General features: G+C 44.2%; 1 protein-coding gene across 1 annotated transcript in view; it reads right to left on the bottom strand.

The window, feature by feature from the left end:
• LYRM4 (LYR motif containing 4) overlaps window positions 1-14739 on the bottom strand; it is a 155313-nt gene that overhangs the window by 105078 nt on the left and 35496 nt on the right. The window contains exon 2 of the mRNA XM_015135509.3: window positions 4812-4932. Coding sequence (XP_014990995.3) covers window positions 4812-4932 — 121 coding nt within the window. The remainder of the gene's footprint in view (window positions 1-4811; window positions 4933-14739) is intronic.

Here is a 14739-nt window from a genome sequence, read left to right as displayed (position 1 = left end):
GATCATTTTTGTCCACAGACTTATTTTAAAAAGCAAAATCTACCAGGGTTATGGGACCAGGGGTGGGGGGTATCATTAGCACCACAGAGGACTCATGTGACTGAAGAAGCCGCCCTCTGAAGAATGAGTGGAAAGCAGGGGGAGCAGGTAAGTGTTGTGGGTGGAGAATTTCAGTGTGAGCACTGCCTTTACGGTGTGCATGTCTGGCAAGTGGAAAAGTGGCTGTGGGCTTCCTCACTGGTGGAACCGTGAAGCTGGGATCCATGTGCACCTGGGCAGGTGGGGCTTGGAGTCCAAATCATCAAGTGGAAGAGAGACTTGATATGAAGACTATCACAACTCCATGAGGGTTAATATGTCACGATCCCCATCAGATTTCCATATTCCTTTCATGGTTCATTCCTTCAGGAGGGAGACCGTGGGTGGCCAAAAAGACCCTGATTTTGGTGGTGTAGACCTCGTGACTGAGGTGTATGACCTCAGGGAATATACTTCATGCATTTAGTTAGTCAGTGAAAACTTACTAAGAGCCAGCTCTTAGTAAGGATGTTCTTACATGGGATGTTCTCGATCCTGTGGATAATAACAGCAAGCATTTGCACAACATTTACTATGTGCTAGCATTATCCCAGGGGCTTCGCATATGTTAGGGTACTTGATCCTCACTACCACCCATAAAGTAGGGCTTACTTTCATCTGCAGTTTGCATTAGGCACTGAGAGGTTAAATATCTTGCTCAGGGTCACATAGCTAGCAGGCTGAGTCAGGACGTGAACACAGACGGGCTGGCCCCAGAGTCCATGCTCTTCCCCACCCAGTGGAGATGATGACAACGACAGGGGAGATCCCTGTCCTCATGCCCCCTGCTGTCTTGCAAAAGAGGGAGAAAACAGACAAGGCCACAAGTAATGTCATAGTAGGTACTGATAAGTGCTGTCAGGAAAACTAAGGCAGGGCAGGGGAGAGACAGTGAGTCTGTTTTATATGGTGTGATCCCAGGGGGGCCCCTATGGGAAGACGAAATCTGAGCACAGGCCTGGGTGGAAGGGGAAGGGAGCTACAGGAACGTCTGGAGGGACTCCTCCAGGTAGGGGGTGCACAGGCATTGAGATGGCAGCAAGTTCATGGAAATAGGGAGAGTGAGGGAGAGGAGAGCAATGGAGGGCCTCTGGGGACCTCAGATGGGCTTCAGGTTTTATGTTAGGGTGCCATGAAGCAAGAGCCTGGAAGGGGTTGAGCGGGGCAGTGGCCCAATCTTTCTTTTGAAAAAGATCACTGTGATGGTGGTGTGTGGAAAACAGACCGTGTGTGGGGTGCAGTGGTAGTGGGGGCACCCGGAGGACAGGTCAGAAGGCTACTACAGCAGCCAGTTAGAGAGGACAGTGTGCAAAAATACAGACTCTCCACCTCACCACAGGCTGTTAGTCCAAAGGCATCTTATGCCAGCTTGCAGCCAGATGGCTTGGGAGGCCACTACGCCTTATACCCTAACTACGGTAAAGGCTGCATGTGGATTCAGGAAGAGTCTTGACATGAAAGGGAAGTGAGTAGAAACTTCCTAGCAGCTGCTGTCTAACTGGTTCTCTGAAGGGATGAGAACGCTTTCATCCCTGAGGTGGTGACAGCATGCTGTTCTGCAAGGTCACCATGGAAGCCCTGGCCCCGCAGTATGTATTCTCCATCAGGAAGGTGCAGTGGACAGGCTGCCCTGGGGAGGGCGCCCTTGCCCTGCACATGCCACTGCTCCAGTGAGTCTGTCCTGGGGGAGGGGGGATCACTGGGATGTCAGATGAGGGCCAGTTTAGTCTTTTGTTTTTGTTTTTTTGTTGAAAGGGTGGTTTGAGCATTTCAAACCAAGAAGTGACACAGACAATTAGATATAGCAGGAGAAATGATGGCACAGATTATTTACAATCCCTCTTTTCTAAGCAGTTTATACTCTGTACAATTTTACGCTAAAGATAAAACCTGCCTGTTTTGCCAACCTCTACACACAGTAAGTGCCAAAGAACAAAATCTTTCTGCGTTTATGCAAAATAAGAACTCAGCTGCTTGTTCTTCTATGCTCCACTGCTAAAGGATCTCATAAAATTCAACCACTGGTGACTGGAAATGCCATTGTTCTAGAGTTTTCAAAATGTTTACTCACGTAAATGCCACTCTCAAAATATATATAAATGTACAGATCAGTTTCTTTTCTGAGTACCCTACTATCCTCTGGCTTTAGAGATCATTTCCCAGGACTGTCTGAGTGTGGCAGTTATTCTATTACTAAATAGCTGTAGAACTCAAGGATGGTTATGAGAATCCCAAATGCTATTCTAGAAAGAACTGTTATATTATGTAGGCAATATAACAAGACCTTTAATCTTGACATAAATTGCAAATTATAGTTTCAAATATTGCTTCTTTTTTGAATTGTTTAGAGTCAAGCATGAAGAAGGGTCAGGGAAAGATTATTATCTAATTTAATATCAGCCAAGCTGGCATCTCCTGATGATGCTAAAGAAGCCCTCTCAAAACAGTACAGCATAACTTACAGAAATGGTAAAGGGTTTCCCCCTCCACACTTTATAAACAAATTTCCTGCAAGTAAAAGAGAAACACGAAATGGAAGCAGAAATGGAGTTTATTGCGTGATTGCTGCTAAGTCCAAGAAAAACAGTGAAAAGGGTGTTTTTTAGAGAGTAAGAAAACCCATCGGTGGACAGTGACTTCAACCTCTGACGTTCTAATTACTCTTGGGGATGTTATCAGACCGCCCAGGAGATCAAGCTGCTGCACAAGCTCCACCCACCTCACCTGATGAGAAAAGCCCCGCCCGCCTCACGAGAATGAGAAGCCCCGCCCGCCTCACGAGAACGAGAGAAGCTCCGCCCGCCTCACGAGGATGAGAGAAGCTCCGCCCGCCTCACGAGAATGAGAGAAGCCCCGCCCGCCTCACGAGAACGAGAAGCTCCGCCCACCTCACGAGACCGAGAGAAGCTCCGCCCACCTCACGAGAATGAGAGAAGCCCCGCCCGCCTCACGAGAATGAGAGAAGCCCCGCCCACCTCACGAGAATGAGAGAAGCCCCGCCCACCTCAAGAGAATGAGAAGCCCTGCCCGCCTCACGAGAATGAGAGAAGCCCCGCCCGCCTCACGAGGATGAGAGAAGCCCCGCCCGCCTCAACAGAATGAGAAGCCCCGCCCGCCTCACGAGGATGAGAGAAGCCCCGCCCGCCTCAACAGAATGAGAAGCCCCGCCCACCTCACGAGGATGAGAAGCCCTGCCCGCCTCACGAGGATGAGAAGCCCCGCTCGCCTCACGAGAACGAGAGAAGCCCCGCCCACCTCAAGAGAATGAGAGACGCCCCCGCCCACCTCAAGAGAATGAGAAGCCCCGCCCGCCTCACGAGAATGAGAAGCCCCGCCCACCTCACGAGAATGAGAAGCCCCGCCCGCCTCACGAGAATGAGAATCCCCACCCGCCTCACGAGAATGAGAGAAGCTCCGCCCGCCTCACGAGAATGAGAAGCCCCGCCCACCTCACAAGAATGAGAGAAGCCCCGCCCGCCTCACAAGAATGAGAAGCCCCACCCGCCTCACGAGAATGAGAAGCTCCGCCCGCCTCACGAGAATGAGAGAAGCCCCGCCCGCCTCACGAGAATGAGAGAAGCCCCGCCCACCTCAAGAGAATGAGAAGCCCTGCCCACCTCACGAGAATGAGAGAAGCCCCGCCCGCCTCACGAGGATGAGAAGCCCCGCCCGCCTCACGAGGATGAGAGAAGCCCCGCCCACCTCACGAGGATGAGAAGCCCTGCCCGCCTCACGAGGATGAGAAGCCCCGCTCGCCTCACGAGAATGAGAGAAGCCCCGCCCACCTCAAGAGAATGAGAGACGCCCCCGCCCACCTCAAGAGAATGAGAAGCCCCGCCCGCCTCACGAGAATGGGAGAAGCCCCGCCCGCCTCACGAGGATGAGAGAAGCCCCGCCCGCCTCAACAGAATGAGAAGCCCCGCCCACCTCACGAGGATGAGAGAAGCCCCGCCCACCTCACGAGAATGAGAAGCCCCGCCCGCCTCACGAGAATGAGAAGCCCCGCCCGCCTCACGAGAATGAGAATCCCCACCCGCCTCACGAGAATGAGAGAAGCCCCGCCCGTCTCACGAGGATGAGAGAAGCCCCGCCCGCCTCACGAGAATGAGAAGCCCCGCCTGCCTCACGAGGATGAGAGAAGCTCCGCCCGCCTCACGAGAATGAGAGAAGGAAGCACAAGGTGATCCTTGGCACTTCCACGAAATGAAAACACGCCCTCCAGGGTCCTTTATGGGGTCAGCACCCAAGCAGGTGACTTTACACCATCTGCACCTGCAGATGCACCGCCCATGTGGCAACGTAATTCAGGTTCACCACCCACGATGGTGTCTTCAAGAAAAGCGCCACGTTCTGTTTATCCTGAATTGTGATTAAAAATACTAGGAAAGGGAGAATATATTTATACTCTGAAATATATCCAAGTATACATGTGCAATACATCTTATAAAAACTTAGCTTTCAATAACAGTAATGCAGAAATTTCTCATATTTAAAGTATCAGCTTTCCAGAAGGATACACTTCCTGGAAATTCTGGAAAGCTGATATTTTAAGTTCAACTTGAATCTGAAAATATGAGAGTTCACCTTTACATGTCTGTATTAGTACAAGGAACAGAGTTTCATGATCCTGCTCTGTAAATCACCAACACCAAAAGCACTGCTGTCTAATCAAGGGGGATATGTCAAAGTTTAAAGCTCTTAATGAAAAACAGTACGTCATTGAACCATCTTACCTGTCGACGAATTACTTCAAGGTCTCTCTTGGCTTTATTCACTAGGGTTTGAATTTCTACAGGATCCTTCACATTTTTATTTTCTCTGAAGGCATCTCTTATCCTCCTGACAGCATATGTTCTAAATGAATTCAGAGGAAAAAAAAGAAAAGGTGTCAGTGTGTCTGAGACTATGCTTTCAAATGAATTTAAAAGCTTTTCCTTTAGAATTAACTGTCTAATCTTCCCCTATGGATAATCCACTTTGATCTCTGCTCGTGGCGCAGGCAGATCCATTACCATTCTGGGATGACTAAGCAAACAGATTTAGGAAAATAAATCTACTCTCAACAAGCCACATACAAATGGCAAACTGCTACTGAAGAGTTCCTTAGATTATTGGTTCTTTAGCATTATTCACATCTGGCTTCACTCCATTTACATGGATAATTGAACCTTTAGTGTACAGACATAAATCAAGAATTCAGAGGTTAGCTGCAGTGATCCATGATTGTGCTACTGCACTCCAGCCTGGGCGACAATGCAAGACCCTGTCTTTAAAAAAGGAAGAAAAAAATTCAGAGGTTAAATGATGATCACATTTGCATGTACCCAGATAGTGACCTATGCTTTCCAATCCCTGTCCCATCTTCTGGCTCTCACTTCCCTTTCTTTGGTCCACATTAGGATCCCACCACAGTTGAACCTGTGGAATTAGGCCAACATGCTTTCTTTTCCTCCATCTTGAAAGTGCACACGCCTACCACCCACCCCCAAGCAGACAGATCACTTGCAGTACAGGACAGCAGTTCCACAGCAAGGCTTGCGGATCAGACAGGCTTGGGTTTGTAGCCTTGCTCCAGCTCCTACTGTTTGTGTGAACTTGGGCAAGCTTTTTAACAAAAGGCCATGTCTCCTCATCTGTCATAAAGGCATAATAATGCTAAGTGCTGCTGGGAGGATTTGGCTTTATAACATGGGTCTGGAATTTGGCCCAGAGCCTGTTATATAGAAAGACTCAATAAATGAAAGCTATTCTTAACACTTGTTACGCCTTAATGCAATTAGTATTCCCTCTCCTCATGCCATAACCTTGCCTTCCTTAGTCCTGCATCTTTACAGTCACACCACAGTGTGCGTACAGAAGGTAGAGTGGTCTGGATAATTAGCCACAACAGACAACTCAGCAGTCCTTAGACATAGTCCCACACTCAGATGGCTATGGTCTATCGCTAGCTCCACCCCATCTACTCCAGAATGAAAGGCACAAGACTAAGGAGAAGCAGACTGAGTCAGACATGTGAGACACCATTTTCTCTATTTTTTTTTCTTTTTTAGAGATGGGGTGTCCCTCTGTTGCACAGGCAGTGTCATGATCATAACTCACTACAATCACAAACCCCTGGGCTCAAGTGATCCTCCCGCCTCAGCCTCCACAGTGGCTAGGATTACAGGCACCCACCACCACGTCTGGCTAATTTAAAAAAATTTTGAGGGGGATGGGGACTTGCTGTGTTGCCCAGGCTGGTCTTAAACTCCTGGGCTCAAGCTACCCTGCTGCCTTAGCATCTCAAGGAACTAGGATTACAAGCACACGCCATAGTGCCTGGCTCTCCAGTCTTAATGATCACAGACTGCTCTGCTTTTAACCTTGAGCACCGGTTAAAGAATCCATGTGATGCCAGTGGTAATATTGAGCAATAGAAGAATGGAAATATAGGCAAAGAAATGAGAGGAAGGGAATATCAATTTCCTTGGGAGCAGCGGGGAGGGGGTGTTGGGAGCTCATACAACTTATTGGGAAACTTTATCTTAAAAAGGACAAATTTTGTTTTAGATAAAGTTTTTTAAAGTAAAAAGGCATTTTACATTAAAAAATTCAAATGTCAGGTCTATTTGCATTTAAAAGCAAGAGTAAAACTAAATCTTATTAATATTAGGAATCATAAAGGAGAAGGGAAGAGTTTAGGAACTGGTACTTTCAGAACGTAAGACACTGCTGAGACTTTGATCTTAACCCTCTGTGAACCAGCTGGAGTATTTCAGAGGAGCTGCTGGGTGCTCAGTATCAATCCTAAAGGGCTACAGTGATTGAGCATGGAATCCATGTACTAGCAGCTGCTACATAACTGGGGCTCATTCACTTCTAAAGGGATATGTGAGGATTTTACAAATAGAATACATCAGATACAGACTCTCCTCAGGTGCAGCTGCTAATCTAACAAGATTTTAGATGGCAGCTAGGTAAATTAACAGCAATTTCTGGCACACTTTCTTGCATTGCCTAATGGCTATTTATATAACACAGTATCACTGTTCTTCTTGACACCCACACACTCCTCTAAAGCAGTTTCTCTTTTGGCAATGAAGGCAGCAAAGAGGGGACAAAATAATTTAATTCTAATATTTGTTCCATAGGCAAAATTGGTTTATAATATGAATTTACCTCCAGGAATCATCTGTTGTTTCAATTTTTCATTTCGTATGCTGCATGGGCTTCTTGGACAAACAAAATGGGCAACAGTAGTCATTGCTAAACTCATTTTTCTAAAAGCTAGTAACTACCTTAGAATAGCTAGGAAAAAAGGAGTACTGTTTGGAATGTAAAGACCGAAGGTCTTCCAAAGTTTAAGGAAATGAGAAAATAGCTTAAAACACTCAACAATTTATATCAACTGAGCTCAAGGTCCAGGGTCCGGATATTCTGCTATGTATTCTTGTTTCTCTCCCCAGCTCTCCAAAGTCCTTACCTAAAGAAAAGAAGCTCTAGATCTTGGACTTAAATGTGTCTAAAGAAATCAAGAGACATGATTCAAATTTTCGATGCACTTTTGAGATGAATGCTGTAATGGTTCCCTCCTCTCTGTCTTGCTCTTTCTGCCCCACTTACAGCACCAAGTGTTATTCTTTGCCCTGAGGGAAAATATTTCACTGGCTCAGAAACACAAAACTCCTACTGCATGAACAGTTGATTCTTTAGTTGTAAGAATTCTTATTTCAAATGATCACAGCTTTGTGAAAGTCATCACAAATTTGAGTGAATCTTCAAATTTGGTGGGGGGGGGGCTAATCATCAATTATTTCAATCCTGGCCCTGCCCTGGGTTTTACCATTTTTTTTTGCAGATTCTGGCTATCAGCCTCTTGACCATACCACTGAGCAAGAACATTTCAAAGAAAAATTTGCAGATGTTGCAGTGAAAATGGCAGCTAGCTGTTACACAATGCCATGCATTAGGATGATCCTAATGAGTCAGGCACTGTGTGAAATACAGCATGAAAAACTAACACACAAAGGGCAACACAATCAAATACAAAGAAGCAGCCCCACATCCACAGAAACGGCGAGGTGATGATGTTCTCACACACACTGTCCTTTCCACTGTCCTGAAGCTTGGCAGTTTCTTGATGCTTCTTTGCGCAGGAGACTCCCATTGGGCTTTCCTTCTCCACCCCAGCCTTTGCTTCATTCTGTCATTAGATCTCAAGTGCCCACAGGTTCTTTTTACCATTGCAAGCATTATATACTCTTTTCTGAGATTCCTCCACTCACTCCCATTTCCCAGCTGCACAGCAACACAGCAGGCAGTAAAGAAAGCTCGTTAGTGTTTGAGGTTCTGCTTTACTCTGTCCCCTCCGAGAAACACCAAATGCAGCCATAATCACAGCCTCTGAGCACTTAGAGGCTCCTATCAGCTTTAGCATCCAATGTGTGATGTGGAAACCAGCTAATGTAATGCCTTTCATTTCTGTCATCTTCATCAGCATCTCAAGTGCTGGTTTCTCTGTGTACCCATCCTATAAACACATCGTGGCTTTTCTTGGTCCTCTGCAACCTTAACTCAAGTATCCTAGGAACAATAAAAAGCTCAGTCCTTTCTACTGGTCTCTGTGGGGCAAACTCATCTACCTCCAACGACTTGGAAGGACACATCCTCCACCTACTTGCCTTAACTGAAATGTGCAAGGGGAAGCTGCTAAATTCTAGCATGTCCCCATATTCCACAGGGCCCAGAAGAGGGTGCTGGTGTATTCCGCGAGCTTGCTGCTGCTTCCAGATCACTGATTCACCCCTATGCATCTTTGAGGCCATGCCATATACTGTGTTGCACGCCTCCATGACATTGTTACTTGTTAATTTCTGGAGGTCAAGTCTTCATATTCAAGTCTTAATGTCTAAAGAGCACTCATTGCAATACACAGGCCATCAGTTTTAGGTTTCTTTTTTTAGAGACAGGGTTTCACTGCCACCCAGGCTGAAGTGCAATGGCGCTATTATAGCTCTCTGTAGCCTCAAACTCCTGGGCTCAAATGACCGTTTCCGCCTCACCCTCCCAAGTAGCTGGGAATAGAGCAGCACGCCACCACGACCCGCTAATTTTTATTTTGTAGAGACAGGGTGTCACTATGCTGCCCAGGCTGGTCTCAAACTCCTGACTTCCAGGGAGCCTCTCGCTTTGGCCTCTCAAAGTGTGGGGATTACAGGTGTGAGCCACGGTTTCTGGCATAGCTACTCCTTCCTAAGCTCCTTTGTGGGCTCATCTCATTCTGCTGCCCTTTATACGCTGTATTCTCTAGGGCACATATGTGAACCATTTTTCTTATTTATAAGATCTCTGCCAGTAATTGCATCTGTCAAAGGCTTCACCTGCCATATAGATGCCATTGGCTACCAATATTTCTCTAGTCCAGACCTTCCTTCTGAGGTCAAAATCCATATACCCAATTGCCTTTTGGATTGTCAACTAAAATATAGACTCTTCCAGTGAACACATTCAAAACTGAAGTGCCCGGCTGGGCGAGGTGGCTCATGCCTGTAATCCCAGCACTTTGGGAGGTTGAGGTGGGCGGATCACATGGTCAGGAGTTCGAGAACAGCCTGGCCAACATGGTGAAACCCCATCTCTACTGAAAATACAAAAATTAGCCGGGCATGGTGGCGCATGTTTGTAATCCCAGCTACTCGGGAGGCTGAGACAGGAGAACTGCTTGAACCTGGAGGCAGAAGTTGCAGTGAGCCAAGACCATGCCATTGCACTCCAGCCTGGGCTACGGGTCAAGACAATATCTAAAAACAATAACAACAACAACAACAACAACAAAAAAACACTAAAAATAACTGAAGTGCTCATGATGACCAGTATTTCCCTCCTCAGGTAGGAGAACCTTCATGTAGCCAACTGCCCAAGTCAAATACTTAAGAGACTCATCCTAAATTCTTTCCTTTCCCAGAACTCCCTATATGCAACCAATCATAAATCTTCCAATGTTAACTTTCCACATCCCTTCTAAATCACCTTTACTTCTCCAACTCCTCAGTCCCAATCTTGGCTCAGGCTCTTCTCTCTCAAAGTAATTTAACAGTCTTGGGGTTATGGTGTGTGTATGTGTGTGGTGTATAACAAAATGGATCATGATGCCTATGGAGAGGAAGCTCAAGGATCATTTGAAGGTCACACGGACTCTGGGTATGTAACAGAATGAAGAAGAGCAGAAAGCTGCTTTCTGATAATGTGAGCTCCTGGTACAAAGTAAGCCCCATGTAGCAGGAACTTCAATCTTTCTGGCTCACCACTGTATGTGTCTGGCACAGAGCAGATATTCAATACATGTTTAATGAATAAATGAGCTTATCAAAATACCATAGGCAATATCAAAAAGAACTTCAAGAAAAATATCAATAATCAATAATGAAAACAAAACCATGAAAAAAGGGTTTGCAGCAAAAAGATTAAAACAACTTCTAGAAGGCAATGATCACAAAATTCACAATTAGAATTTATTCAAGAAATACATACTAAATGCCTACTATGTAAGCATTATACCAGGAGCTGGGAATACGGTGGAGAATAACTAGGGTGCTGGTCTCAGGTTCGGTGGGTGACGAGATCTGTAGATAAAGAGATGATATAAGAAATAGAAGCCATTCCAAGTTAACACAAAGGGCCCAAGGGGACTGATTTGAGGTAATGGAGTGGTCCTTCTCTTGAATGTGGTGGTGTTTTCACATGCCCTTAGGTTTGTCAAATCACTGAACTGTACACTTAAAATGGATGCACTTTATTGCATATAAATTATTCCTCAGTAAGTTGACTATTAAATTTTAAAAAAAGTACAGAAGTTATATTACATTTGCCCACTTTTAAGAACAGCAAAACGAGAAAACACAAAAGAAAGATTAGAATGCTAGAGAATATGTACCTGGCTGACAGAAGCAATAACACTGAATCAAAGAAAACAGAAGACAAACTAGAAATTCAAATACAAAGCATGGAAAAATTAAATATGTTGGTGAGAAACATCTATTAAAAAAATTAACCTTCAGAATAGGGCAAAGGTGTATAACCTATGAATAAGTGTGAACAAACTGAACTGCATAGGTAATTAAATTTATAATGGAAGGAAATGTCCCAGAAGTGATTATAAAAAATTGAGAAGACTCACCACTGAAATTTAACAACCAGAGGACAATGCCAAGATATTTACTCATAAAACCCTGGACTCCAAGGTTAAAAGAAAGAATACTTTAAGGACAAAGAAAGAACTTTAAGCAGTTAATATTGAATGGAATACAGATAAGCACATCCTCAGATACCTATTTTCAAATCTTCAAAGAAAAAGGCTGCTTTCCACAGTCATTTGCATTGCTGTTTTAAGGGTACAATAGGATAACAAAAGAATATCATCAATTAATGATACACACACCATGCACAGAGTAGTGTGCTAAGTACCTGATACATATTGATTTCATTTAATCCTCACAAACTACAACTCAGAAAGATTTAAAAAATGTAGGCCAAGATCTCGCATGTCTGGTAAGTGGCAGAGCTGGGTTCTGAACCCAGCTGACTCTAGAGCCTGTGATTTTCAACCCTAGGCTATTCCTCCTCCACAGGTCGATAACCCCTATCCAATCTTTGTTAAGTACTTGGTATAAAGCCGAGTGGTTGTCCATTTGAAGAGGCATTTAAAAAATTGTCTCCGGCATCACAAAGCTTAAAAAGGTCATCTAACCTTTCAACTCTGCTTCAAGTGTTCCTACAAATAGTTCAGCACCAAACATGTCTTAAGAAAAGCAAATGGATGAGAGCATTTCAAGGGAAAGAACTATTAATAAAAGCACTAGGTGAAATAATTGAGTTTGTTTTAAAAAGGAGGAGGGCAACCAATGGAGGCTTGTGCAGTGGGAGGTGAAATTACCATGAGAAAATCCATTTTGGAGATCAAAGCTTCGGGTTTTTGGGCAGTTGTAAATAAAACCTATTACACACTTCCCTATTAAAATTCCCAAATGGTTTTCCATTATCTTGAGATAACGATCAACTGCATTGGCATGGATGGCCTACAGGACTCTCTGGATTCCTGCTCATCTCTCCTACTCCATCTAGCAGCTTCCAGCAAGGACCACCAACTCTGGCCATCCTGGAAGACTTGCAGTCTCCCGGGTTTTCTCTCCTGGAGGCCTGCCATTTCTCCACACATGGAGCGTTCTTTTCCAGCTGGATTCTTGGCTAACTCCTATTCCTCTTTAAAGATCTAAGCCAGTTAGAAACAAATATGACAAAATATTAATATCCTTAGAATACAAACAGCACATATAAATTGAGTAGAAAGACAATAAGACCACAGTAAATAAGTGGCATAAAACAGTAACTCACAAGAGACCAGAGAGTGATATAACAGACAGATATAGATGTGTGAATGTTCAGCCTCAGTCACCATCAGACAAATGAAAATTTAAATGAGGCATCATTTTGTGTCCACCAAATTACCTGAAGTTTTTGAAAAGAGAAAGGGACAGGTACACCCTGCTGGTGTGAGCACGAACTGGTACTTCCTGTGAAGAAAACAGTATACTAATGGATGGATACTGATGTTCTTAATATTTTACCCAGTAATCTACTTTTAGGGATCTATCCTACAGAAATAACCTGAAATATGCAGAGATATACAGAATGATGTTCATTTTAGATTTATAAGCATTAAAAATAGAAACTACCTAAGTTTTCAATAATAGAGAATTGGCTACATAAATTATGAAATTATGTAGCTTTAAAAACAGATGTTTCACCCAGGCACGGTGGCTTCCGCCTATAATCCCAAGCACTTTGGGAGGCTGAGATGGGTGGATCACCTGAGGTCAGGAGTTCGAGAGCAGCCTGACCAACACGGTAAAACCCTATCTGTACTAAAAAATACAAAACTTAGCCAGGGATGGTGGTGCATGCCTGTAATCCCAGCTACTCAGGAGGCTGAGGCAGGAGAACCACTTGAACCTCAGAGGCGAAGACTGCAGTGAGCAGAGATTGCGCCACTGCACTCCAGCCTGGGCAACAAGAGTGAAACTGTCTCAAAAAATAGGCCAGGTGCTGTGGCTCACACCTATAATCCCAGCACTTTGGGAGGCTGAGGCAGGAGGATCACCTGAGATTGGGAGTTTGAGACCAGCCTGACCAACATGGGGAAACCCTGTCTCTACCAAAAATACAAAATTAGCTGGGCGTGGTGGCGGGCACCTGTGGTCCCAGCTGCTTCGGAGGCTGAGGTAGGAGAATGGTGTGAACCTGGGAGGCAGAGTTTGCAGTGAGCCGAGAATGCGCCACTGCACTCCAGCCTGGCCAACAGAGCAAGACCCCAAATCAAAAAAAAAAAAAAAAGATGTTTTAAAAAAACATAAAGTCACAGATAAAAAAGATGTAAGGTGGAAAATCATTCTCCCTCTCATTCCTGTCCCTTAAACAACCACTTCTCTCTAGATGTTATTACAGTTGTCAGTTTCTTTTACAGCTTTCTGGAGACATTAGGTTCATATTAAAATCTGTATGTGTACATTTTTTTTCTTTCACAAATGGTAGCATTCTAAACATACTGTAGACTTTTAATTTTTAAATGAAAATCTATCTTAGCGATCATTTGATAACACAAATAAAGGTGACCAGTTTTAAAGATGGTTATATCCTATTGTACAGATGAACTAGAATTCATTCGGGTAGCCCTTTATTAACGGATGTTTCGGTTGTCTCCAATTGTGCTACTAAAAACAATGCGGTAATCAGCATCCTTGCGTACAGTAGCATCCCGTGCATGTCTGTGTGGGATGGATTCTCTAAAGTGGAACTGATAGTTCAAAGATAGATAAATATTTTACTGGGCAAAATATTATAAAAATTATACATTATAAGGCTATTTTCCTCATAGGAAGTATAAGTTTATGTCCCCAACATCTCTGCCAACACAGTGCATCATCGAACTTTTTGATCTTTGCTAATCAATCTAATAGGTGAAGAACAGTACTTCATTTTACTTTTAATTCGCTTTCTCTCATTATGTATGATGTCCACCACATTGTCCCAAGTCTATTTGTACTTCTGTTTATATCCTTTGCCGCTTCTTAACTGAGTGATTGGTCTTTCGAATGGATTTGTAAGGAGGTCTTTAAGAAGCTAGCCTTTTGTGTAGAGTTACAATATTCATTCTGGTTTGTTGCCATTTGGCTATGTTTATGGTGCTTTTTATTTTTGTGATGTAGAAATGTTCACTTTTTGTGTGGTCAGGTGTACCAAATTTTGTGTTACGGCTTCTGTTCATATGTATAAAAGCCTACCCTACTGTGAGATTTAAACAAATATTCATCCATGTGTTCTCGAGAACTTAATTTTTCATGTTTAACTCTGGTCTTTCCGGAGTTTGTTTTGGTGGAAGTTGTTGAATATGAATCTAACTTCACCATCCATTCTTAACATTTTTCTTTTTGAGATGGAGTTTCACTCTTGTTGCCCAGGCTGGAGTGCAATGGCGTAATCTCAGCTTACAGCAACCTCCGCTTCCTGGGTTCAAGCGATTCTCCTGCCTCGGCCTCCTGAGTAGCTGGGATTACAGGCATGGGCCACCACGCCCAGCTAATCTATTCTGTATTTTTAGCAGAGATGGGGTTTCTTCATGTTGGTCAG

Source organism: Macaca mulatta, chromosome 4 (genome assembly GCF_049350105.2).
Source record: "Macaca mulatta isolate MMU2019108-1 chromosome 4, T2T-MMU8v2.0, whole genome shotgun sequence".
Taxonomy (NCBI): Eukaryota; Metazoa; Chordata; class Mammalia; order Primates; family Cercopithecidae; genus Macaca; species Macaca mulatta.
Note: the sequence above shows the minus strand (reverse complement) of the source record. Positions and strands in the feature narration are given on the sequence as shown.